At 47.5% G+C, this 24,972-nt stretch overlaps 1 protein-coding gene across 1 annotated transcript; it reads right to left on the reverse strand.

Annotated features, from left to right (window-relative positions):
- Window positions 1-6,936: 6,936 nt before the first annotated feature.
- KRT77 (keratin 77) lies at window positions 6,937-18,449 on the reverse strand (the record flags this gene model as incomplete). Its single annotated transcript, XM_079774165.1, has 9 exons — window positions 6,937-7,226; window positions 7,643-7,677; window positions 8,125-8,345; window positions 8,464-8,589; window positions 9,966-10,130; window positions 11,057-11,152; window positions 11,667-11,727; window positions 12,903-13,117; window positions 17,820-18,449. The coding sequence occupies 9 exons, from the start codon at window positions 18,447-18,449 to the stop codon at window positions 6,937-6,939; spliced, it is 1,839 nt and encodes a 612-aa protein (XP_079630291.1).
- Window positions 18,450-24,972: the final 6,523 nt, after the last annotated feature.

A 24,972-nucleotide genomic window follows, 5' to 3' on the forward strand; every position in this document is an offset into this window, starting at 1 on the left:
CAAAGACCTCCCACCATCTAACCTGCCTATCAAAGATGTGAGAAGGCAGACCCAAGAAGTCAAAAATGTCTCCAAGTCATACAATCAGTGCCTGGGCACCCTCCAGTTTCTGAATTGGACTCCTACTCTCTTTCCACTGCTTACTTTTGATGCAACCCAGTAAGGTGGAAACTGCCCTACTGGTAGCTAACCAACTTCATCAATCCCTGTGATGTCCCCAGGACTGTGGCTGCTGTGTGGTGATATTAAAGTGGGACATTAGCCCCAGCTGTTTTGGCTCAATGGATAGAGTGTCGACCTGCAGATTGAAAAGCCCCAGGTTCAATTCCAGTCAAGGGCACATGCCCCAGTTGTGAGCTCGATCCTCAGTGTGGGGCATGCAGGAGGCAGTCGATCAATGATTCCCTCTCCTCATTGATGTTTTTATCTCTCTCTCCCTCTCTCTTCTTCTCTGGAATCAATAAAAATACATATTTTTTAAAAGTGGGACATTAAATCTAACTACACACTCTCATTCCTGGCTTATTTGTGTACTCCAAATTTATAAAATAAAGGCAAAATGAAAGAGAAAAGAGGCACTAATATCCATAAGCACCAACTATGTGCAAAGAGCTATATCTCAGTTAAACATCATACAAAGTCCATGAGGTGGTAGCCATTAGCCCCATGTTAAAGAAAAGACAACTTGGGTTCTTAAATACTTGCCCAAGTTTCCCCAGGTGGCAACTCATAAACCAAGTTTGTTCAACTCTGAGTACATGTCTGGGTTCAGCCCATGGGCCTCTTCTTGTCATTGGCCTGTTGCACCACCAGCATCACCTACAGATTTGCTGATCACCCACTCACTTGCATTTTCCACTCCCATGCTTTGCTCAGACTATTCAGTCCTCTTCTTCCCTTTTTCTCTATTCCTCTCCATCTTCCAAGCCTACTTCTACTTTTCTCTTCTCTGAAAGGTCTTCCAGTTGCCTTGGCAATTCCCTTCACACTCCTACCACAGTCTATCTCTGGAGTACCTAAGCTTTCTATTCATGAGCATTTGGGCCTGAATCTATGTTGGGTCCATCAGGCCTTGAGGACAAATGCCTACATCTCCTCTGCTCCAACAGGCAGCAGACAGGCTGGCTCCTCCAGGGAGTTTTCCTTGATTAACACCACTCAACTGCTCCATTGGTTTCTTTATTTAATCTCAGTTGCTGCCATATTCAAGTGCATATTGATATATAGACTGGCTCATTTTCGTGTGTGTGTGTGTGTGTGTGTGTGTGTGTGTGTGTGTGTGTGTGTTTGCTGATCCTTTGATTGTTCTATAAACCTTATAAAAGCAAGACTAAATCCTCCATGTCTTTGGGTGCCCTTCCAGCACCCCTCTCCTCATAGCCTCCCACTTGGTCCCCTGCACCTGAAGGGTACCACCATCAGTTCTGAATAACAGAGTGCCAGAGCACCTCCAACCCCAAGGACACACACACACACACCCCAGAACTGATCACAGAGATGAGGATGCCACAGGCAGGCCATGGCAGGGGCAGGTGTGGTGATGTTTTGAGAGCTTTCTGAGGGATGGGACTGAGAAAAAGAATTGATGGGAAACATGCAATAACAAGCCACCCAGCCCTGCGGGACTCCACCAGGAACGTGGGAGAGAGAAATTTCAGGGGAGGGGGAAAGTGAAGCCTGGAAGGCAGAAAGGAGAATCACAAACAATGGGGAGGCGGGGTGAGATGTTGAAAGCTGTCAGCCAGCAGAGGAGGGGCTGAGGCTTCTTATACAGGAGGGAGAGGCGCAGAACTAGGGGCAGCCTGTTCAGGACAGAGAGCAAAGAAGGAGGTCACCAGGAGTTACCCACCAGCTGTGCCGGAGCAGAGTAGGGGCCTGAAAGGAGGAAGGCACAGGTGAGTATGTAGGAAAAGATGGTGCAGGTTATCTAAATTGAGGCATGGGGTCAGCCACACCAGGCACCACTCTGGACTACAAATCGGTAGCTGTGCAACTCTAGGTAGATCATTTGCCCTCTCTGAGCCTCCTAAGTTTCCTCATCTGTAAAATAAGGACTTACAGGGAAACTGAAGTGTGGTTAATGATAGAGAAGAGGGGAAATTCTCTCTCACCCTTTCATTTGGAGGACCCAGACGATTACATAACAATCAGGAAAAGCTTTAGAACAAGCCCCTGCTTCACTAGAAACAGTGGAAAGACCCAGAAAGGAAGTCTGGGTCCTTGAAAGGAAGCCATCTTATGGGAAAAATCCTTAGGGGAGCCCATAATTCTGTACCAGGGAAGCTAGGGGTCCATCACATACAGGAGGAATGCTGAGCACACCTGAAGTGGATGGAAGTGAGGCTAGACTGGAGATTACTTCCACTGTGGAATGCTTGCTCTGCAGTGAGGATGATCCCTGAGGTTAAGCACATTGGGACAGGTGTGGCAGCCGGGCCACACACTCAGAGCCCCCCCACCCACCCTTCAGGCCTGGCACTGAGACATTCAGAACCAACCCTCCATGCTCAAGAACTTCCCAACATCCCACGTTCCCAACTCAGCCTTGTAACAGTGTTGATCAACCCAAAGGCATACAGTTTCCTGTCCTGATCAGAAAGCTGACAAAACCAGGGCAGCAGGTCCCTCAAAACCATGGGGGTTACACTGTGCTTGAAATGGGACTGTTGAAGCACATGGCTCATAATTTGAAGACACATCCTGGGCCAACTTGTCGGTAATTGAGGGTGAGGTGACATTCTTGAGAGACTTCCTTAGACCAAGGATTTTCCCAGCCCAGAAATGCACACCTTGTCCTAGGTCAAACAGAGTTGGAATTGTATTAAGCCAATGGTTGCTCCTCCTGTTCAGCATGTCCCCAGATTGAAATCTATGTAAATGAGTAGCTGGTGGAATTAAATTTAGATTCCCAGAGCGCCCAGCCCGGCCACAGCCTCTCAGAGGGAGGAGCAGCTGGCAAACTTTCCCTGGGAGTCTTGTTGCCCTGAATGCTGTGCTCTCTGTTGCTGCCCCTCTTGCTTCTCCCTCTGAGTATCTGCCTCATGGGAATAGCATTGACCAGAAACAGGGGTTGAGTGCTCTCTGGTTTCTAGAAGGACCACAGAGCCCCCACATGTGGTCTCCCCAGCCCTTTCCCAGGGCTAGGGAGAATCATAGGAGATCATGCATGTGGGAGCATTTTGTGTATAGTAAAGAACTAGGAAATTGCTCATTGCTCCCAATGGGGTTGCTCTTTGTCTGTAACAGGAATAATGTCGATCTCAGGAAACCTCTTCTGGTGTCTTCAGTGCTAGATTCCATTGCTCAGGCTCAGAATATCACATCAAGGCTTCTCATTTAACCCTAACTGGTTTGGCTCAGTGGATAGAGTGTTGGCCTGCAGACTGAAGGGTCACAGGTTCGATTCCGGTCAAGGGCATGTACCTTGGTTATGGCACATCCCCAGTAGGAGGTGTGCAGGAGGCAGCTGATTGATGTTTCTCTCTCATCGATGTTTCTAACTCTCTATCCTTCTCCATTCCTCTCTGTAAAAAAAATCAATAAAATATTAATTAAAAAAAAGACTTCTCATTTAGACTCTGAGGTCCTCCTTGATTAACTGTTCTTTCCTTGGCATTCATTTCTCATGCTCCTGCTCTGTGGAATTTCCATTCCAATATTCCTAGAATTCAGTCACATGGTTCCCTCCTTGACCAGGACTAAGATGGGCAAGGCTTTTGAAGAGAAAAAACATGTCCATGTTTTCTGGGACAACCCAATTTCTGCACAGAAGAAGAAGGATGGGAACGGTGACCTTGGTTTGGCCTTGCCCTTGGGTTTTCCCCAGAGCCAATGTGGATTCCCTAATAATATCATACACATAAGTATGATCCAGGGATAATCAAGTCCACACCCTGAAATAGTTCTGGTGGTGCCAGAAAACTTGGGTTCACTTTACAATCCTGGCTAGAGCCCTTGGCCTCTCCATGACTTGATCCTCCTCTGGTATCTGATCTTAATTTTCCCAAATATAAACTAGAGAGTAGAATTCCTTTTTTCCTAAACTTCATCACATGAATTCTTAAGGCAGCAAAGATGTAAAATACTGTCATACACATATCCCCACCCATCCTGCACTCCTCCCTCAACCTCCTGCCAAATGGTTAACCAACCTGTGCTTGAAATGTGGCCTCTCCCTCTTCCATCTCAGGATCAATACAACAGCACTTTTATGTTGAGCCAAATCTGCTGCAGTTCCCACCTTGTCCATCTGGGTCAGCAGCTAGGGTCAACCCCTCTTTGCTATGGAAGCTCTTCATATCTTTGCAATTAGCCATCATATCTCCCCAAAAACACTTCTCTTCTCCAGGACCCTGCATGGTCCTCATGTGGCCAGGCTTCTGATTCCCTATCAGCACCGTCTGGCCACTGTTCTCTGAGTGGCTCTTATTTAGCAGTGTTCTTAGAGTGATCTGACTACAGAAGAGAACAAGTAGGCTCTGCACAATGCTCTCTTCTTGGTCCCCATGTCTGTTCCCAACAGCCATCACACCTGTTGGCTCATGTGTTGCCACTGTCAGTTGAATACTCTAAATCATGTTTATACCCACTGGTGTTTATCCCTGTCTTCCTGTCCTTGTCCTCATGCCCTTGGTCTTTGACTTCAAGTATAGGAATTGCATGGGTCTGTGACCTCTCCTTCCTTTCAGGCAGCCACCTGTCCACCTTTCCTTCTCCCAACCCCTCCCCCCACAGGCCTGCTACCAAGACAGATGAGATATGGAGAAACTTTTCTGAGAGAATTAGAGGTGTGTCTGAGAACACAATGTCTTATCAATATGAGTTGCAGTCATATTTGAGTGAATCTCATATCCAAGTTCCATCTGTAATCCTTTGGGGAATGAGAAAGTAGGTCACATCTTTTATGTGACTTCTTTCTATGGACTCAGAAATATCATGTAGGATGAGATGACAGCTTAACTTGCTCCATTATTGAATTTCTGCATCTATGCTTTCCTCGGGAGCATTAGTGAAAGACCCTCATGCCCATGACCCTCACTGGGCTCAGCCTCTTGTCTCCCCAGCTCAGTTTCTCCTGTGAGGCTGCCTCCTCTGACTCACACACATTCACCTTCTCTTATCTTTGAGTCTCTGAGCAGGCTATGTGGAGGGCCCTTCCCTGACCTCCTGCCCACACCCTTACTGTCTCTGTTTCCCAGCCCTGTTCCACTTTCTAGCCCTCCAGGAACCTGTTGAGACTTCCCTTCTTCAGCATTGACACCTGCTGCAGGTCCCACTGCTCCTGCTGTGCTGGACACATACTCTGATTTCTCCTCTCTCTGAACCTTCCCCTCCTCTGGTTGTAAGCAGCCTTCAGATTCAGAAATGTGTTCATTCAACATTGCATTCTCAGTGCCTAGGCCACTGGCTACCACACAGTAAGAGCTAAATAAATGCCTATTGAGCAAATGTGTAGCCGACTTTTGAATGATCACTTTAAGGATTAAAAAGATTATGTCTGTATGGTTTTGCAAGATCATGTATTACTCATGCAATTAAAAATAATAAAAATAATAAACTTTATTTCCCAAATATGAATAATTTTAGACGCCTGCAGAAATTAAAGAAGAAATAACTCATCTTCTGAACAAAGAGTAGTTTGAGATTAGAGAAAAGTTTATTGTAGAAACACCAGAAATGTCAAACCCTTCAAGGTACAACCTTCAACCAGAAAAATGATGATGTCACAGCACTTCCCAAGTGACCCACACTGAGCACATCAGATGCTCCAAGAGAATCATGAGCTTGGACATTGTGTTAGGACTCAGCGAGCAAGTGAAGGTGACTTCAGATCTTAGAAGTAAAGCCACCTTCTCTCTCTCAAGGCCCCTTAGTTGGTCAATACTTTCGCTTTCTTGTCCCCTTCAACACATCTCAAGCATCTTACATTAAGGACCAAAATGAAGAGTCAAATTCTTACATAGTGCTCAAGCACAGAGAACAGGAAGCAGAAAGGACTTTGCTATCTGAGAAAGAGCATTAAGCTACCTTGCAAATAAAGGGCAGCTTGCAGCCTAGTTCAGACTGAACTTCCCAAGACTCAAGTCTTATCCTCAAACTGCTCGAAGCCTGGACACCTGGTCATAGCAGAACTGGGCTGCATATGCCCAACCTTTGGACAATTCTCAGGAGGGCTGCTATGGACCAGATTTCAGAAAGGGCCAGGCTTCCAAAGAATGGAGCTGTCGGGAGGGACAGGACAGAACAGAACTTGATTGCTTGTCCATCAACTCCTCCATTCATTACTCACAACAGTCATCCTTGTGGACAAAAACTCGGGCCCTCTGATACACTCCCACCTGGCACTGTTGGTCCAGGGGACAGTGCTTCTTAAGACAGAGATTCAGAATCAGACCCAGACATGGCATGGGTGTCTGATGCAGGCAGCCAATCCACATTCTCCATCAACACGGTAGTGTGAGGCTACAGACCAAGAAGTAGAAATGGTCCCTGGCCAGAGGAGCCTCTTACCAAGCTTTGCCTTGCCCTCAGCCACTCATCCAAAGGCCTCATTTTGTGGGTCCCTGAGGGGTGGATTTTTGCCCTCAGAGCAGCCCAGGTGCAGGAAAGGGAACTCAGTGTGCTTGAGGTGGACTCTCCATTGTCAGCCTTGTCCCTGCTCTTTACTCCATGGCTAGCCTGGGCGCTGGGCATATGGGGACAGGAAGAGGGCCCTCTAGGTAGAGTCTGGGTTGAGAATTTGACTGGCTGTGTTCTGACTGCCAGCCAGTGCCCTCCATAGAAAGATCTGCTGTTTTGGAGTTACCCACCTGCTTCCCCATCTAGAGAGGATTTTATTGGCAAAACTGCTGAGACCCATCAGGAAAAGATAAGTAAGAGGGGATCAGAAGGGTGTGAGGAGGAGATAGGAGCGAAGGGTCACAGAAACCTTTGTTCCTACTCCACAATGTGCTTGTGGGAGGTGTTGGTAGAGGTTTGGATGATCTGCAGTCTGGAGGAGCCACCGCTTCTGCCCCCAAACTTGCTGCCACTTTTGCTGCTCCCTCCGTAGTTTCCTCCACCGCTGGCCCCTCGGGAGCCCCCTCCATAGCCTCCACTACCACCCCCACGGGAGCTGTAGCCCCAGCTGCTGCTGCCACCGCCGCCTCCACCGCTGCTGTAACCTCCAGAGCCTCGACCACCGCCGCCTCCTGCGCCGCTGAGAGACACCTGGCTGCTCTGCACAGCTGTGGGGAGAGAACAGCCAGACGGGGGTCAGAAGGACTGGTGGGGTGCCCCCCCGCTGCAGCCACCCCAGGGCAGCCTCCCACATCCTTCATCACTGGCAGCATCTGACTTGCTGGATAAAAGTATTCTCATTTTCAAAGTATTATTCATGCCACAAAGGGATGTGAGGGCACCTTCTCACTATTGATATACTCAAGAGTTCTAAACCGTGTTGATGATTGGGGGTCATAAAAATTAAGATAAAGAAGAGCTAAAATCATAATTTATTTCCAATAATTTCTCCAGGCTTTGCAGTTGTTAGCTCATTTGTGTGGGACTGAACTAAAATGCCCACTGCCAGTTCCCTGCTGGGCAACCTGCTGAGCCCTCCTCCCCTTAGCAACAACCAGCCCAGGCCCGGGGCTCTGCTACTTACAGATGCTCACGTGGCTCTGCAGCTCTCCTGACATCCTATAAAACCAAAGCACACATTAGTCGGACCTGCAAAGCCCAAAGGAAGGCATATAGCAGCCTAGATACAACAGGAGCAGAGATGGCCCATGGGAAGAAAGAGCTGTCCCCAAGCCTTGTTATAGGAAAGGTGTGTGCATAGACAGTGGGGTCAGAGGGCCAGTGAGGCCAGAAGGATTTTAAACATTTTCTTGAAGGCTTTTAGCATTAGGGGGTCACCACCTGGCTGCCATGGCTTGGCTTGGGATACAGGAACATTCTGCTTAGAGGCAGGAGAATGATGACAATGACCGGCCAAATCACACACCCTCTGTTTCTGCCTTGAATGTTTCTGTTCACCCTGGGTTACCAACCTTCCCAGAAAAGCTGGGATGGTCTTCTCTCCAAATAGTCAGTCCCACTACTCCAGCAGTGCTACCTACGCATTGGCCCCAAAAGATGGCCCACCTGCTCTCCTCGCACTCCAGCAGCCTGCGGTAGGTGGCTATCTCCACATCCAGGGACAGCTTGGCTCCTAGCAGTGCCTGGTAGTCACGTAGCAGCCGGGCCATATGCTCCTTGGACTGCTGCAGGGCCTCCTCCATGCCCTGCAGCTTCTGCCCTGCGTCCTGGAGGGCCTGATCTCCTTTCTCCTCTGCATCCGAAATGACCGAGCGCATCTGATCATTCTGCTCGGGAGATGGTCACAGAGATGAAGCATGCAAAGGTTGAATTTCAGAAGTCTCATCAGCAGGGCATCATGGGAAGTGGCGTTTCTGGTCAGCCCACCCTGAACTCCCATCTCACCTGCTTCTTGAGGCTGCTGATCTCAGCTTGCAGCCGCTGGATGGTGCGGTTGAGGTCTGCAATCTCCATCCTGCTGTTCTTCAGATCATCTCCATGTCTTCCCGCTGTTATCTGGAGCTCCTGGTACTGAGGGTCAAAGGCGGCATCACACTCAGCCTGCTGCTTACCATGAGTCCCTCCAGGAGAGAGTGGATCTGCCTTCCTAGCCCCTACCCAAATACGCTCTCCCCTGGGAAAGTTTCCAACACACACACACACACACACACACCAAGCCTCCCTCATTTCCACCAGTGTCTACATCCCAGACAGGCAAAGATACTTCCTGATACCCTTTTTACCTCCTTTTCCCCACATGTAAGCCTTTGCACTGGTCCTTACCCACACTGGAGCCTACCTCACTTTTTCTACCCTTCCATATTTCTTCCTACCCTTTTCCAGAATGATTTCCCTAGCATCCAGGCCCTCATTTCCTCAGGGGCCCTCAGCGTGCTCCATGTTTATTTCCATGTTCCTCTCTATCTCCTTTTCCATGTCTACACGGTCCCAACAATAGGAACTCTATCCTGGACTACCACAGGCCATGACTCTGAAGGAAGCAATGAGGAGGATTGACTCAAGGGAATCTCTACATTCTGATGTTTTCACTGTTGGCTATCTGTCTCCCCAGTCTGTTGCTGAAATTCATGCCAGTCAGAACATCTGTCTGCAGGACGGTGGGACAGAGGTCAGTGAGGTTGGAGTTGGCCACAGGTAATCAATCCACAAAGCAGATCTCAAGTGCCAGTTGTTTAGAACTTAGTGACTAGCCTTTGACCCTTACCTACAGAGTCTTCACCCTCAAGAAAGGCCCAGGTCATGTTTATGTTAAAGAAGTAACCAAAGATATGCCCAAAGACTTAACTCCAGAGATGTTTATCTGAAAGCAAAGGTCTATTCTTAACATGGATACCACACTGCTATTAAAGATGATGTAGAATGTTTAATATCACCGAAAGGCATTCAAAATGATAAGCAAGAGAGAAAAGCACAAAACTATATTTTAAAAGACCTCATTATGAAAAAAATAAAACATTATAATGATTGAGAGCATGGGCTTCTATATGGCATACCTGAGTTTAATTAAGTCCTGCCTCTGACACTTACCAGCCACAAGACTTTAGAGAAATTAGGTAAATCTCCTATTCTATTATATGTAAAATAGGGATAATAAAACCCGCACTTTATGGGGTTGTTGTAAGGAGTAAATGAAATCACATATATAAAGTACATAGTGCAGTGTCTGGCACACATGAGTTTTCAATAAATATTAGCTACAAAGAACTGGTAGAAAATATACTGACTTATTAATAGTGGTAGAGGGAGATGAGTAATCTTTATCTGTAATTTTTAAGTTTTCTATAACAGGAATGTTTGACGTTAGAAATAAGAGAAAGATAATACAGGTTCCGGGAGGTATGTTTAGTTTTTAGTCCCGAGCCCAGTGGTGGGGCAGCAGGGCTCACCTTGGTCTGGTACAGCGCCTCAGCCTCCTCCTTGCTCTTCTGTGCGATCATCTCGTACTGGATCTGCACGGCTTGGATGATGCTGTCCAGATCCAGGGAGCGGTTATTGTCCATGGACACAATGACATTGGTGTCACTGATGAAGGTCTGCATCTGGGACAGCTCCTGAAGGCATGGACCACAGGATGACTCCTTCTATTGTCTTCCGTTTCCCTTTTCTACCCCCTCAAGGCTTTCTGGGAAAGCCAGAAGCCTGGGCCCGATGGGACATTCAGGAGGAAAGTTCTTTAAACTGTTGTTGTGCACTGAAAAGTACCTTACTAAAGGAAAAGGCACCCAGACCAGGGAGAAGAAAGAGCCTGCACGCAGAGGCTTGCAGTTGCCACCTGCCCATCATGCTGCTCCTGTGCCCTGTATCTCTGCCTTACTCTGGCTTGGCTGCCACCTTGAGCCGGGCCCTCTGACAGGCAGACTTGCTCCATGAAAGCACTGGGTCTCTCAGAGGCAGTACAAAGAACTCCACTTGTGCAGCCACTCACACTAACTTTTGAATCTGGACTCTACCATGACTAGCTGGGTAACTGAGCAGGTGATTTACTCTCTCAGTGCCTCAGTTGTCTCATTTGTATAATGGAAATATGCCAGCATTGGACCCAGAGCAGTGCCCCCAAGTTAGACATGGGTAACCGTGGGACCAAGGGTGGTGAGAGCATATTATCCCTCACCAGTGCTGTCTTCATCTTCATTTCCTTTAAGATCCACATGTCCTCTCCTATGGAGCTCCTTAACAGCCCCATTGACTTCCAGTACTGATAAAGATTTCTGGTGGGTTTTTCCCCTGACCATCCCAGGTGTTAACCTTATTTCCCAGACAGAAGAAGTGCCAACTTCACCTTTTCCTCCCTCAGGACTCTCCCTGCTTCCCATCTCCAGGGCACCCACCCAGGAATCCTGAGCACTAGATTTAAGGGGGTTGAAGTGACTGGGGAGAGGATTTCCTAGTGGACAATGTTTGATTTCAGGCCTCCCCACTTTACAGCCCATACGTCTTGTAAGATGTGAGAAAAGACAAGGATTTCTTATGAACTCACCATCTCAAATATATGTTTCAGGAAATTGGCCTCCCCAAGCAGAAGGTCCACCTTGGACTGTAGGTCTACTTTGTTTACATAAGCAGCATCCACGTCCTGAACAGCAAGCAAAGACAGTCTGAATTTTTGCCCAGATGTTGCCTGCCACTACCTGGTTGGGTGGCCTGGGCAAGTGGCAAAGTTTCTCTGGGTATATATTTCCTTGCCTACAAATGTCCTCACCCCACTCAAATAAGGGACCTGCAAACTCTGGCTTTCCTGCCCAGAAGGAAGTGTGACACCAAGCTGTTCATCTTGGTCAGTCACATACAACACCCTAGGTCCCTCCACAGGTCCCAGACCCATACATAACTAACACTCAAAAGCTGTCAGTTAATTTAATTTCACTTTCTGGACCCTGGAGAGAATAAAATCCCAAGGATTCCTAAAGACCCATATTATCGTCACTTTCAGACTTGGCCCTTCAGTGTAATGGCCCCAGCATTTGGGCAACAAGCTAAACCCCAAGGTCACCCTGTCCATCCCTCAGTCACACAGCATCCACAGAAATTCTTCCCTCTGCTCAGCTTCCTGGACTCTCAGTCCCCCTCTGGGAACTCCCAACCCTCACCTTCTTTAGGATGACAAAGTCATTCTCATTGTTGGTCCTTCGGTTGATTTCTTCCTCATATCTGCGGGGGGGAAAGGTAAAAAAACAGACAGGCTGCAAGGGGTGACGGCTCCTTGAGGGTTCTCCTTGCAGGGGGAGGCTCAGAATTCCTTAATTTTGTACTGTCCTGGATTCTGACTTTCCCCTCCAGGGCCTGCAACTCTCACTGGCAAGCAGCTGGAGCCGGCTCCTGGTTCTCCGGGTTAACAAAGGGGACAATGACCAAAGGTGGAAAACCCAGAGCCACACAGAACACTCCCAGAGTGTCTACATTTTATTTGTAAGCCTGTCAAGCTCAATCATTTTTTAATTTAGAACTTAAAGTAACCAATTTTACTAAAATTTTTAAAGAAAAAAAATTTTTCACCTATGATCCTGACCCCCACCCACACCCCAGGCCCCCTTCAGTGGGAATTTCATTTCTCCCTTTTCAATTCACACACACCTGACGCTCTATTGGCCCCATGCAGTAAGCATGTCAAGGTGATGCTAAGAGCAGCACCCTGCACCTCCAGCATGGGAGGGTAAGGCCTCTCAGTTGTCTGCAGGGTGCAGGAGCAGCTGATATAGAATTAGACAAGTCCTGTCACCCCTACCATTATTATTAATAATAACAAATGCTAACTGCATGCTCAGTAGATGCAAACACAGCCTACGAACTTGTTAAGAATAACTTCATCCAAACCAGTGGATCTTAAAGTGTGGCCCCCAGTCTCCCAGCATCATCATCCCTTGGAAATAGGAATACAAACATTTCAGCCCCATCCCAGACCTACCTGATGGATCTAATTTTAACAAGCTGGTGCACAGTGAAGTTTGAGAGTCATGATCTACCCCTCACAACAATCTAACAAGAAGGGTACTTACTATCCCCACTTTACTAATGTGAAAACTACAGGTATGGATAGATGAGCTTGCAGGCAGCCAGGAAGTGGCAAAGCCCACACCAGAACTAAGGCTTATCTGGCTCCAACATCCATGGAGCTAACCTTCCCCGTCCCCACGCAATGCAATTGAGGGCTGACTGGCAGTGCCAGGACTACCATGTGCAAACGGTGCCCAGCAGCTGTGCAGTGCAGAGCCTGTGTGGCTGTGCTCCCATCCCTTACACAGTAACACTGAAGCAGAATGTCTTGCCCCATGAATCAGTTCCCTCCCATGCTTCCCCCTGAGCGCTCCGGCCGCCTAGCGCCTCACTTGTTCTTGTAGTCCTCCACCACATCCTGCATGCTCATGACCTCCGAGTTCTGGCGCATCTGCTCTGCACTGAGGAAGTCCACCTGCCTCCGCAGCTCGCTGATGTAGTTCTCCAAGGCAGGCTCCAGGCTGAAGGGCTGAGTCGACGTGTTTAACTGCTGCAGCAGCTCCCATTTTGTTTGTAGCACCTGATTCTGCTGCTCCAGGAATCGCACCTAAAACAAGAGAGCTCCAAGTTCATCCCAGGTCGTGGGTGTGAGAAACACCCCCATGGAGAGGAGGCTGGGCAGTCTCACAGCATGCCCAGAACTCAGAGAATCAGGATGGCCCCTCCAGGGACAGAGAGCATCCCTTCCTTGGGGTCCAGGACACAGGAGCACAGTGTGGTTGCTGACGGTTGGCCCATGGCTGTAAAATCAACAAGCCTACAATGAACGCTAAGCTAACTCTGGTGTTGAAGGTAAATCCCTCCAACCGAGCCCTTATTTCCTTTAACTACCTCCATTTACACCACAGCTGTCACTGTCCCACTCAGTTCATCTGTACCAACACGAGGAAACAGTGATGTGTCCCCTGAAACAGTGGCACATCCCAGGCACATTAGTCTTTGTAGTTGAAGCTTTAAGTGACTAAGAGAAAGGGAAATAAGAGGAGGGAAGGAAAAATTTGGTTTAGAGTATTACCTGATTCCTGAGCCAACTTGCCTAGGTGTCCCCACCACCTCCGGTGTCTGCCAGTATGCTTTTCAGGAAGGTCACCTCATTTAAATGCTTTCATAACCCGGACAAAATTTTAAAGTAAATGTTCTATTTTTTTTTTCATGTTCTGAAATGCATTCCAGTGCCCCAAAGTTAGGACTTGGGGGCTGTCTAGTGTTTGGGAACCACCCAGATTGCTATTTCCTTCATTCACACAGAGAATCAAAAGTGAACATCGTCCTATATTCTCAGCACCTCTTCCCCAAAACTGTGGACACTAAGGTCAGGTACAGGGTCCAGAGAGCTGGCTGGCTGTACAGACCAAGTGCGTGGACCGTCCTTTGCATGGTAATAATCCACCTTCACCTTACCGCTGCCTGCTGCCCACAATGGAGCCTACTCTCCCATGTCTTAGGTAAAGACCATGGATGCCACTATGCTTTGCTCAGTGAGCACACACACACACTCTCCCGGGTCCCATTGCTTGTGCTGTCAGAACCCTGAAGACACCCCCCTACAACAATAGTGCACTAAGGAGGGTGCCCAGCATCCCCCGCCCTGAGACTGCCCATCGGAGGGTCCAGCCCTTGTTAACTCCCATTGGGTTCTGACTCTAGGCCGGAAAATGTGCACAGAGAACACTGTTTCTCGTGGCTTGTTTATTTTTGACTTATGAAAGCAAGAGATAAGGCAAACCAGCTCTCACAGGTTTGTCAGCACAGCTCGAAACACGTGAGAAATTTCTGCCACCTGGGCGGCTCTATGTTCAGTCGGGCGGCACTCCCAGGGGGTGGAGAAATCTACTGAACACTTGTTCATAGCCCCGTGTTGTATTGTGGGGACCAAAAGAAAGAATCCCATGGTCCCACAGGGAATCTCCACATCAAACTATGAGGGTGCAGTCAGACAACTCTGAGTGCTTTGGGATTAGCCTGAGTCTCCCTGGGTCAAAGAAACTGTGGTTCTGGTTAGGCCACACAAACTGCAAAGGCAGAGGCTGACTTCAGGAAGTGCCAGCCAATTTTAATGGGATTTAACTGGAAAAATCAATGAAAGCCATTGTAAATTTTTTCCCAGGCTCCCCAAAACACTCCTGGCTGTGTCCCCCATCAGCAATACCGAGGGAAAACGTAGCTAACACAGATAAAATTTAGCATCATGCTGAGCTAACCTTCTTATTGGAAAAAGCACATCCCACTCGACCTTTTGTGCCCCTCTCCCTCCTGTTCAATACACCCCAGACACAGAGACCTCCTCGTGCCTCAGCAGCCCAGATCTCCCCAACTCTTTGCCTGGCTGACTCCTATTCACCCATTAGATCCCAACTAAAGTGGTCTCTCTCTGCTTTTCCCTCATCAGCCTGTTTCTCCCCCCCATGACATCTATCATGATTTGCAGTCTTTGGATGTTGGGTTAGCATGGCCCTCTCTGCTAGGCGTGAGTCCCAGGAAGGTGGGCCCGGGTTTGCTTTGTTCTCCAGTGGACACAGGTGCTGAGACCATGGACACACAGTGCCCAACACAGAGAAGACGGTTTATAAGCATCACAGGCTAATGAAATGCTAAGGGCTTTGGAACTGCCTCGCATAGAGGATTCAAGGTCAGCTGAACAAAGAGAACTAGACTGCCCCCCTTTTCTTCCTGAGGCCCCTTTCAGTCATTGGTTATAAATAAATAAATAAATAAATAAATAAATAAATAAATAAATAATTTTTTTTTAAAAAAAAACACATTTGTCTCTATTCATACTCTCTAATAGTCAAGCCTGACACATGAAGGGATGACTCAATTTTTCATTCAGCACAGATTTATTGAGCAATTACCATGTACCAGGCACTAGTCTGGATTCTGGAGATTCAATAATAAACAACACCAAAAAAAAAACCCTGTTTTCCAGGAGTTTACATTCTATACAGAGAGACAAGTGTAAAGAAATGCAAAACATACAGTGTGTCAAATGACTACAGGAACTATGGAGAAAAGGTGTACAGGGATGGTGGATAGGGATGCTGGGATGAGGGTGCTACTTTAAATAGGGAGATCAGGGAAGGCCTCACTGAAACAGTGGCATCTGAGCTAAAACCTGAAGGAAGTGAGGGGGGAGGCCAGCCCACTCTTTGGTGGAAAGAGTTCCAAGCAGAGAAAATGGCAAGTGCAAAGGCCCGGAGGTAGGACCATGCTTGGGACACTGGAGAATGCAATAGTGTGCTGGTAAGCAAGAGGAGAGCTGGAGAAGAGGCAGGGAAGGAGTGCAGGGCCACTGCAGACAGTGAGTTTGTACCCTGGGGAGCTAAATTCCAGGCCTCACTCTGTTACTAAACCTTGCAGCTTGAGAGCTATCCCATTTGGTGGTGGCAAAGTTGCCTAATTCTCACAAATGTAAGCCAGAGGCTAGCAGAAGCTGTGGGTTGGAGGGCCAGATTATATAGGATCTTATAGGCTTTGGGCTTTTATTCTAAATGAGGCAAGAAGCCAATAGAGGGTTTAAGTGGAGGAGTGATGTGATATTTTTAAGAATAGTTCTCCTGTGGTGCTAAGAATAGACTGGATCGCCCAGCTAGCATGGCTCAGTGGTTGAGAGTTAACCCATGAACCAGGAGGTCACCATTTAATTCTCTGTCAGGGCACATGCCTGAGTTGAGGGCTCGATCCCCAGTGGGCAGGGTGCAGAAAGCAGCCAATCAATGATACTCTCTCATCATTCATGTTTCTCTCTCTCTCTCTTTCTCCCTCTCCCTTACTCTCTGAAATCAATAAAAATGTATTTTTTTAAGAATAAGCTGGGAAGGGTTAAGGGTGAAAGCAGGAAACTAGTGTCCGAAGTCACTGCAGTAGAAGCCTTCTCCCTTCCTGCCAGGTCAGAGCCTTCCTGGATGAGAACTCTCTCTTCATGGTCATCATAGGCCATGCCCTTGGGGAAGGACAAGAAGCCATACTTTCCTGAATCTTGGCCTCTGTGCACAGCCCCACACTGCAAAACTGAACAGATGTCCTATTAATGGCAGGAACCACAATTAAATGAGTCTCAGGAAATCAGCTGCCAGCAGCCCATGGTCATTTCACCGACCCTCTTCCCCAACCTGCTCTTGTTCCTGCCCCTCCCTTGGACTAGCCTTGACCTCCCAGTAATGTCTCCTTCACTTGTCACCTCCTTGCTCCAGTCAAGTCCTCGCAGTCCCTGCCTATGCCTGAGGTGTGTTGATATTCAACCAAATTTCCCATCCAAGGTGATCAGAAGTAGCCAGAAGCACTTTGATAGCACTCTGTTGAGGCTATCTCTGGGCCTCAACACTCTTACCCCACCTCCCCTGGCTCACACACTCTGTCCCACCCCCAGCATTTACCCAGATATCAGAGGACAGGTATGCAACCCAAAGCTGGACGTTGGCCATGGACAGCTGGACCTCTGCTGTCAGATCACAGGTCAAGCTCTGGACTCAACACAGAACTCCTGTGGGGACTGAAGGAAAGTCCCTGAGAATTCAGAATCTTTTGTACTCCAGGGTGCTTTCCACTACATCCACAAGGGCAAAAAACCTTCTGGGGGATCCTATAGTAGCCACTGTGCCTCCACCTCTAGACAAAAAGAAATGCTGGAGCAAGGTGTTCACCATGAGTTTAATCAGGAAACGGGGGGAGGGGAGGTCTTCAAAAGCTTCATCTGGCTCATTCTTGGCCCTTAATGACCTAAAATGAGGAACTCAGACAGAATTCTACTTAGTATGCTGCTGACTTCAGCCCCCAGTGATACCTGCCAGGGCATTCACCTAGGCTCTGTCATGGCTCCCTGAGGACAAGGAGTCACCCTGTGGCACATTGTCTGGGATATAATAGATGCTTAGTAAATGTTTATGGGATGGATGAATGGAAGGATGGATGAATAGATGGATGGATGGTTGGATGGATAGATGGATGGATGGAAAGTGAATAATCATGAATGAGAATGCGATTACTATACCATGTATTTTGTCTATTGGGAATTTTCGCACCTCTTATCTGCTTTTCTGCCAAAAAGAAAGATCAAGACAAATTCCCTCATTAAGTCAAACTGAGGCCTAAATGAGGTAACTGCTTTCTTAAGGTCCCAGGACATACACATCTGGAAGCAGTTGTCACCACCAAACCAAGACAGCACAATGTGGTGAGGGACAGCAGGGCACAAGGCCCTCTCAGTCATATGGCCAGGGCCCAGAGGCTCTGCCTGCCCCTGAGGCACTCACCTTGTCAATGAAGGAGGCAAACTTGTTGTTGAGAACCTTGATCTGCTCCCGCTCCTGGGTCTTGACCCTCTGAATTTCAGGGTCCACCTCCAGGTCAAGAGGCTGTAGGAGGCTCTGGTTAATGCTCACCTGTTGGATGCCCCCCAGAGGACAAGCGGCACCAAAGCCCCCAAGCCCAAAATTGCTACCCCCAAAACCACCTCCATAGCCACCACCTCCAAAGCCACCACCCCCAAAGGCACCACCCCCAAAGCCACCACCTCCAGAGCCACGACCCCCAAAACCACCAAAAGCGCCACTTCCCAAACCACCACCTCCAGAGCCACCACCGCCAAAGCTCCTAGCCCCTCCAAATCCTCTTCCCACTCCCCCACCCTGGCGGAAACTACTGGAGCTTCTGTCCACTAGGTTAACTGAGATGCTTTTACTGCCACCCAGATTGTAGAGGCTCTGAGAGCCAAACCCCCTTGCATGGCTTCCATACCCGCCACCACCGCCACACCTCCCTCGGGCCTGACACACAGAGCCCACGGCCAACCTGCCACCACCAGAGCCTGCGGAAGAGCCAAGGCTGTAAACCCGCTTGCTCCTTGAGCTAAACGCCGATTGAGAGCTAAACTGGCGACTCATGGTTGCTGGAGCATCCAGGCAAGCAGACAAGAGCAAAGGCCCAGCTGGAAGGAGGCAGAGACCAGGGTGGAAAGGAGTGTAACTCCTTTGCAAGAGATCTGGCTCAGTCTCTATATATACACACAGGCATGGACTGGGTGGGGCACTTTCCAAATCCTGGGAGGAGAGTATTTATGTTCAGTTTGCCTGCCAGCACCATCTGTTTCAAACCTCATACCTATGAGTTGCAGAAATTGCACTGTAGACAAACTTCCCCAACTTGATCATTTATCATTCATCTCTTGCCATTTGAAATTGGACTGCAGTAATCTCTCAGGATCAAGTTGCTGGAAACTCCTCTACAAGTTTCCCCAAAATTATTGGTTCATATCTTCCTAAGAAATTCCACCACTGAGATGTTTGTTTGGGGGGGTGTGCCAGAGAGATCTGGGGCAAAGCTAGGGGTTATCTAGCTGCCTAGGAACCACAGCTGGGACAAGGGTGGAGTTATGATGGGACAAAATTTTTGTCCCTACCCCCTGCTTTTGCTCCCATTGTTATCATCACCATGCACACCTCACATTTTAATTATATGAAAACATGGTATTGTGGTCACTAAGTGCAAGTAAAAGCCAGGGGACCCTGTCTAGGACTGCCCACATTGTGCTGGATGCATTACTACTTCTCTCTACACCTCAGAATACAAATAGATGAGGTCCTGTAGCACTAAAGGCCTGTGATTGTAGATTTACTAAACATCTACCAGGATCTAATAGTGTCTTCTAGACCAAAAGACAAACTATCCCAAAATCTCTTTTTCTTTTCATTTCCAATGCTTTTGTAAAACAGAATAAAAGCAAAGTATCTTTCAAAAGAGATTTTTTTAAGTATACAAAATACAAGCCCCAATTTTTTATTTTAGATTCAACAGACATAAAGTTATTCTACTGTAAAAAGGAAAAAATATTAAATTCCTAAATACTTATTCTCAAATTCTCTATCTCCTCTCAAACCAGTAACGAAGTTCCCTGGACCAGTGCTGTTGTGTGTCCCATGTTCTTGGAAGCACTAACCCAGACATCAAGCAGAGAGTGAAGTTCATTCAAGAACCATCAGTTTCAGCCAGTGAAAATGTGTGCTTGCCCTTTGAACTCAAACAGATGGTAACTATCATCAGAAACTTAATCATGATGATGATAAATAACAAATAACCTAGGGGGGGGGAAGCCCTAAATGTCCACACTCAGAAAAATGATGGCTTTCTCACTTGGATACAGTTATTTTAAATTATCATCCTGGAACTTGGGATGGTGAACACACAATATAAATTGTACACGTGAAACCTATATAATTTTGTTAATCAATGTCACCCAAATAAATTCACTAAAAAATAAAAAAATAAAGTATATTGAAAAGTAAATATGTAAATAAAATAAAATTATCACCATGGAAACCATGTAGCAGCATTGGAAATGCTTGTGATACAATGTTAAATAAAACTAAATATACAATGAACTCATAAAAATTAATAATGCAGGGAAGCCAGGCTTCAAAAGTAGAAAAGAAAGTAAATTGATTTATTAAAGATTATAGAAAGATTTTTTCCTAATATTTTAAATGTCCTTTGCCTTTATATTTGAGCAATGACTAAATATTTTTGCAAAAGTTGGGGCTGAAATCACAGCTGCCAACAACTGTAGAGGTGGGAAAAGATGGGTGGGGAGAAAGAACAAGAGAGGTGTGGGGGAGCAGCGGTGAGGAGAAGGCATCCGAGGGCTGGGAGGGGCTCTGTGGGCAGCCTCAAGCCTCCGCGCCTTCCTATCTGCTCAGTAACTGTTTAGTGGACCATCTCCAGGAGAGTGAACCTGAAATTTACTGTCACGAGAGCTGGTTTCAGCTCCCAGCCCTACTTCTACCCACATGTGATCTTGGGCAAGTCGCCTACTCCAGAGCCTCAGATAGTTAAAGAAACTAGAGCATCTATTTCTCAAGGAGTTAATGCTGTAAAGCATGTGAAAAAGCACAGAACACTAAACAACCATAAATACAGCTACTTTCAGATCCTGGTAGGATGACCAACTGTCTCACTTTGCCTGAACTTTCAGTACGTAAGCCAGGAAAGTCAAGACAGTTGCTACCCAGTCCTGGCACCTCAGGTCTGCACATCCCTGGTCCTGACCCTAACCTCTTCAGGGAGCTTCTAGTAGGAGAGGGAAACTCCCAGTACAGGAGACAATAGGAGAAAACCAGTAAAAAGAGAGGAAGGGAAGGGAAGTAGAGCTGGGGATTGGGATGGGCCCGTGTAAGAGAGTTGCCTAAAGTCAAGGATTCTGAGTCAGGCAGAGTTGATAGAAGAGGCAGAGAAAACAGGGTGGTGAAAGATCCTTGGTTCAGCTTTGGAAACCTGGTTTGAATCCTGGCTCTGCCCCTTCCTGACCCATTGGCTTAGACAGATGCTTAACTCCCTGAGCCTGAGTTGCCTGGCCTATAAAATAAGGATAATAATACCAGCTTCACATGGTGACTAGAATGAGTAGCTGAGATCAAATATGAAAGAGCACATCCAAAGGGTCAGACAAGTGAGGTTCCTTCCCTGTCCACCTCCCGCAGCTCTCCCTGATGACTCTAGACCATGTGAGCCCACCTCCCTCCCATCTGCTGCAACACTTTTTGTATCACTCACTCTCAGCCCCTGTCATGAAGAATACAAATAATCAACCCCTTCACATATGTCTCTACCGCCAACTAAATAGATAGGAAGCTCACCCAGTTTTCTATTTACCCTCAGGCTAAATGTGGGGAATTATTAAATTGTGATAAAATAAAAGAAGAAGCCCCAGGCAGCAGAATTTAGAAAATCTCTTTGGTCTCTGGCTGTGATCAGCTGCCACCATCCAATGCCAACACTCCTGTCATCTGGGTGGCCCCTGGGTGGGGGGGAGAGGGGGGCTGCTGTCACTCCCTTAAGGGTTGAGGGGTGCCAAGCAAATCCTACTAACTGAGCCTTTGGTATAGGGTGATAACTATTCTCTATTCCCTCATAACAAGAGGAAATTGGTTTAAAGTGAAGCATGAGAGATTTTACTTGTCCCCAAAAGAGATACTTAACCCAGGTCAATATTAGATGGCAGATGAGGTTTCTAGGACAAATTTCTATCCCTAAAGGAAACCCTTCCACTGATTGGATTGCTCAGAGCAATGGTTTCTAACTTGCAACTCGTTGGAATCACCTAGCGAGCTTCAAAACCACAGCTGCAAGGCCTACCCCTAGAGACTGGGTTTCACTGGTCTGGGGCAGTGGTCGGCAAACTCATTAGTCAACAGAGCCAAATATCAACAGTACAACAATTGAAATTTCTTTTGAGAGCCAATTTTTTTTAACTTAAACTTCTTCTAACGCCACTTCTTCAAAATAGACTCACCCAGGCCATGGTATTTTGTGAAAGAGCCACACTCAAGAGGCCAAAGAGCCACATGTGGCTTGCGAGCCGCAGTTTGCCGACCACAGGTCTGGGGCATAGTCTGAGCTGTGGGATTTTTGAAAGGTCGCAGGTGGTTTTAATGGGCAGACAAGTTTGAACACTAGTGGCCTGGAGGAAGTAGAAGGATGAATGAAATGGCCTCTTAAGATTCTATTGGGTCTGAGGACAAAAGAATAATAATTATCATAATAATAAAAGCTAGCCTCTTCTGAGTGCTTTCAGTGGGCTGTGCACCGTGCTAGGTCTACGCAAACAGTCTCATTCAATCTAAAAAAGAGAATTATAAGGAAGGTAATCTTGTTATTATCCTCATCTTACAGATGATGGAAAAGAGACTTGGAAAAATAAAGTAATTTGCTCAAGAACACACAGATGCCCGGCCGGCATGGCTCAGTGGTTGATCATCGACCTATGAACCAAGAGGTCACGGTTCGATTCCCAGTCAGGTCACATGTCCGAGTTGTGGGGCAATCCCCAGTGGGGGGCGTGCAGGAGGCAGCTAATCAATGATCTCTCTCATCCCTCTCCCTTCCTCTCTGAAATCAATAAAAATATATTATTTAAAAAAAAAAAAAAAAAGAACACACAGATGAAAGTGGTGGAATGAGATCTGAGCCAAGGCTCCCCTCCTCCAGAACCCACGTGTATTACAGAAGAGGTGGGTCTATGGAGAGAGAGGTGCCCCTTTTCTCCTCTCCACATCTCTCCCCGCTTGCTCTCCTTTAAAAGAAAAGGGGAGGTCAGTTGAGGGCTCCAGCTTGCCCTGCTTGTCTCCCAGCTCCTGAAACCAGAGCTGCCAAGAGGGTGAGGCCCAGGGCATTTATCAGCCACCAGATCACAGTGGTGGGAGGCAGGGTTGGAGGAGTTGCTGGTGTGACTGGCAGGGTCAGCCCCTGCTCCCCATCTCACCCTACATCACCCAGGTCTGGAGGAGGATATCAGTGTGTGGCAGGGGTGTGGGACTGAGGCAGGGCCCCTCGGGCAGAGAACAAGAGGGAGGGAGAATTTCACTCACCAGCCCCTGCCTGGGGAGGAGGGAAGACCTGCAGCCCTGGTGTAGGTATGGGGGCTTTAATCTCCTTGAAATGGGAGCTTGTGGACCCCTGGGCATCAGAGGAAGGCAGTAATGTGACAGGGATCAGGGAGAGCAGCCTCCTGGAATTGAATGGAAGCTCCTAGCCCTGTTTCCCACACCTTTAGACCACTGTTCTCCCCACAGAAGAGTGTCAGACCTGGACAAATGACAGAGACCATCTGCCTGGCACCTTCAATTTATGAAAATGCAATAAATAAAAGAGAGGAAAGGACTTGGCCAAGGTTATAGAAAAACTTGGTGGAGCAGCTAGGACTAGTTAGTTATCCTCCCTCCTAATCCAAAACAGAGTGGGGCCTATGAAATGTTGGCCATAAATAGTAATGGCCCTTATTGAGCCCTCACAATGCACAGCCTCTGTGCTCCTGCAGCTTGGGAGAGACAGTGTAAGGGGAGCACTCCCTCCAATTTCTAACATGTCCTGCCTGCAGGGTAGGAAGGTGCTGGGCACACAGGAACACCCCTGGGAAATCCTTCTCATTTCTGGGGTAGGGTGGGTTTTTGATGCAACAACTAAGCCTTTGAGCTCCTCCTCAGGCCCCAAACCAGCCAGACCCCAACCTCGGATATCCTTTTGACTAGAATCCTAGTATCCATCTGGAAACTAAGGATCAGACATTAAATCTAATAGGTGCTCTTGGGCCAGAAGGCCTCGCAAGGTGTCAGAGCAGCCCTGCATGTTCTCATGGCCAAGGTCCAGGAATAATATTGTTCCAGGAATATTAAGCTCTTCCATCCAGCATACTGGAAGTCATGACTATTTATACAACCACTTACAAAACTTATAGCTCGCTCTTGTCTCTGAGGCAAGGGGAGCAGCTGTGCAGGTAAGGGTCCAAAGGAAGACTTGGATTGAATTCCAAGAGAAAATGCAAGGCCCCAGCAGGAGACAGGGGTCATCTTTTATGTTGGATCAAAAAGGGAGACAGGACAGACTCAAGGTTACAAGGCTATATGTGGTGGGGTGGGGACCAGAATTGGAAATTAATGGGGGGGAGGGGGTGGTGTGCAGGAAGAATAAGACCTGTGAAAAATTTTCAGATCAAGTCTCACCTTGCCCATGGTGGGAGATATTCAAATGCTATACCTCCACTTTCAAATGAGGCATTAACAATTTATTATTACTAGAGGCCCATTGCAGGAATATTTCTGCAAGAATAGGGCTTCCTTGGGCCTATTCCTGCAAGAATAGGGCTTCCTGTGGCCAGCTGGAGTGAAGCAGAGAAGGGAGTGCAGGCTTCACTCCCATCTCTGCTGCCTCGCTCCCTCCCTTCTCCACTGCTTCGCTCCCTTCTGCAGCGCTTGGCTTCCTTCTACACTGTCTTCAGTCTTCGCTTCTTGCTGTCTTCAGTCTTTGCTTCTTCGCTCTGTGCCTGTGTATGCAAATTAACCAACATCTTTGCTGGTTAATTTGCATACTTGCTCCTGATTGGCTGGTGGGTGTAGCGGAGGGATGGTCAATTTGCATGTTTCTCTTTTATTAGTGTAAATACCCTCCATTAAAGAATAGGTGGTTTCCTGAAATGTTGGCTATAAATAGTAATGACCCTTACTGAGCTCTTACAATGTGCCAGAAGTTAAACAGCTGACATCATTCAACTCACACAAGCTCATTTTACTGATGAGATTTGGGGAGTGGGGAGGTAAGACAGGTGGGGCTGTCGAGCAGTTTGCTGACAGTTGCACAGCTTGTAAGTGGCAGGCCCGGATCATACCCAGGCAGCCTAGCTCCAAAGCCATTTGTATACTGTGTCACTTTCTGCTTTCTGAGGCAGTTTAGGGAGGCTTTGGAGTTAGGCTGCTGGAGTTTGAATCCTGGCTCTACCACTCACTAGTCGTGTGACCCTAAAGGTCATGGATCTCTCTGTACCTCATTTGTAAAGCGGAGGTCACAACACTGCCTACCTATGTTAAGATTAAAAGAGCTGATGAATAAAAAGCTGCTAGCACAGTGCCAGGCAAATCACAA

Source organism: Cnephaeus nilssonii (assembly GCF_951640355.1).
Source record: "Cnephaeus nilssonii genome assembly, chromosome: 6".
Classification (NCBI taxonomy): domain Eukaryota; kingdom Metazoa; phylum Chordata; class Mammalia; order Chiroptera; family Vespertilionidae; genus Cnephaeus; species Cnephaeus nilssonii.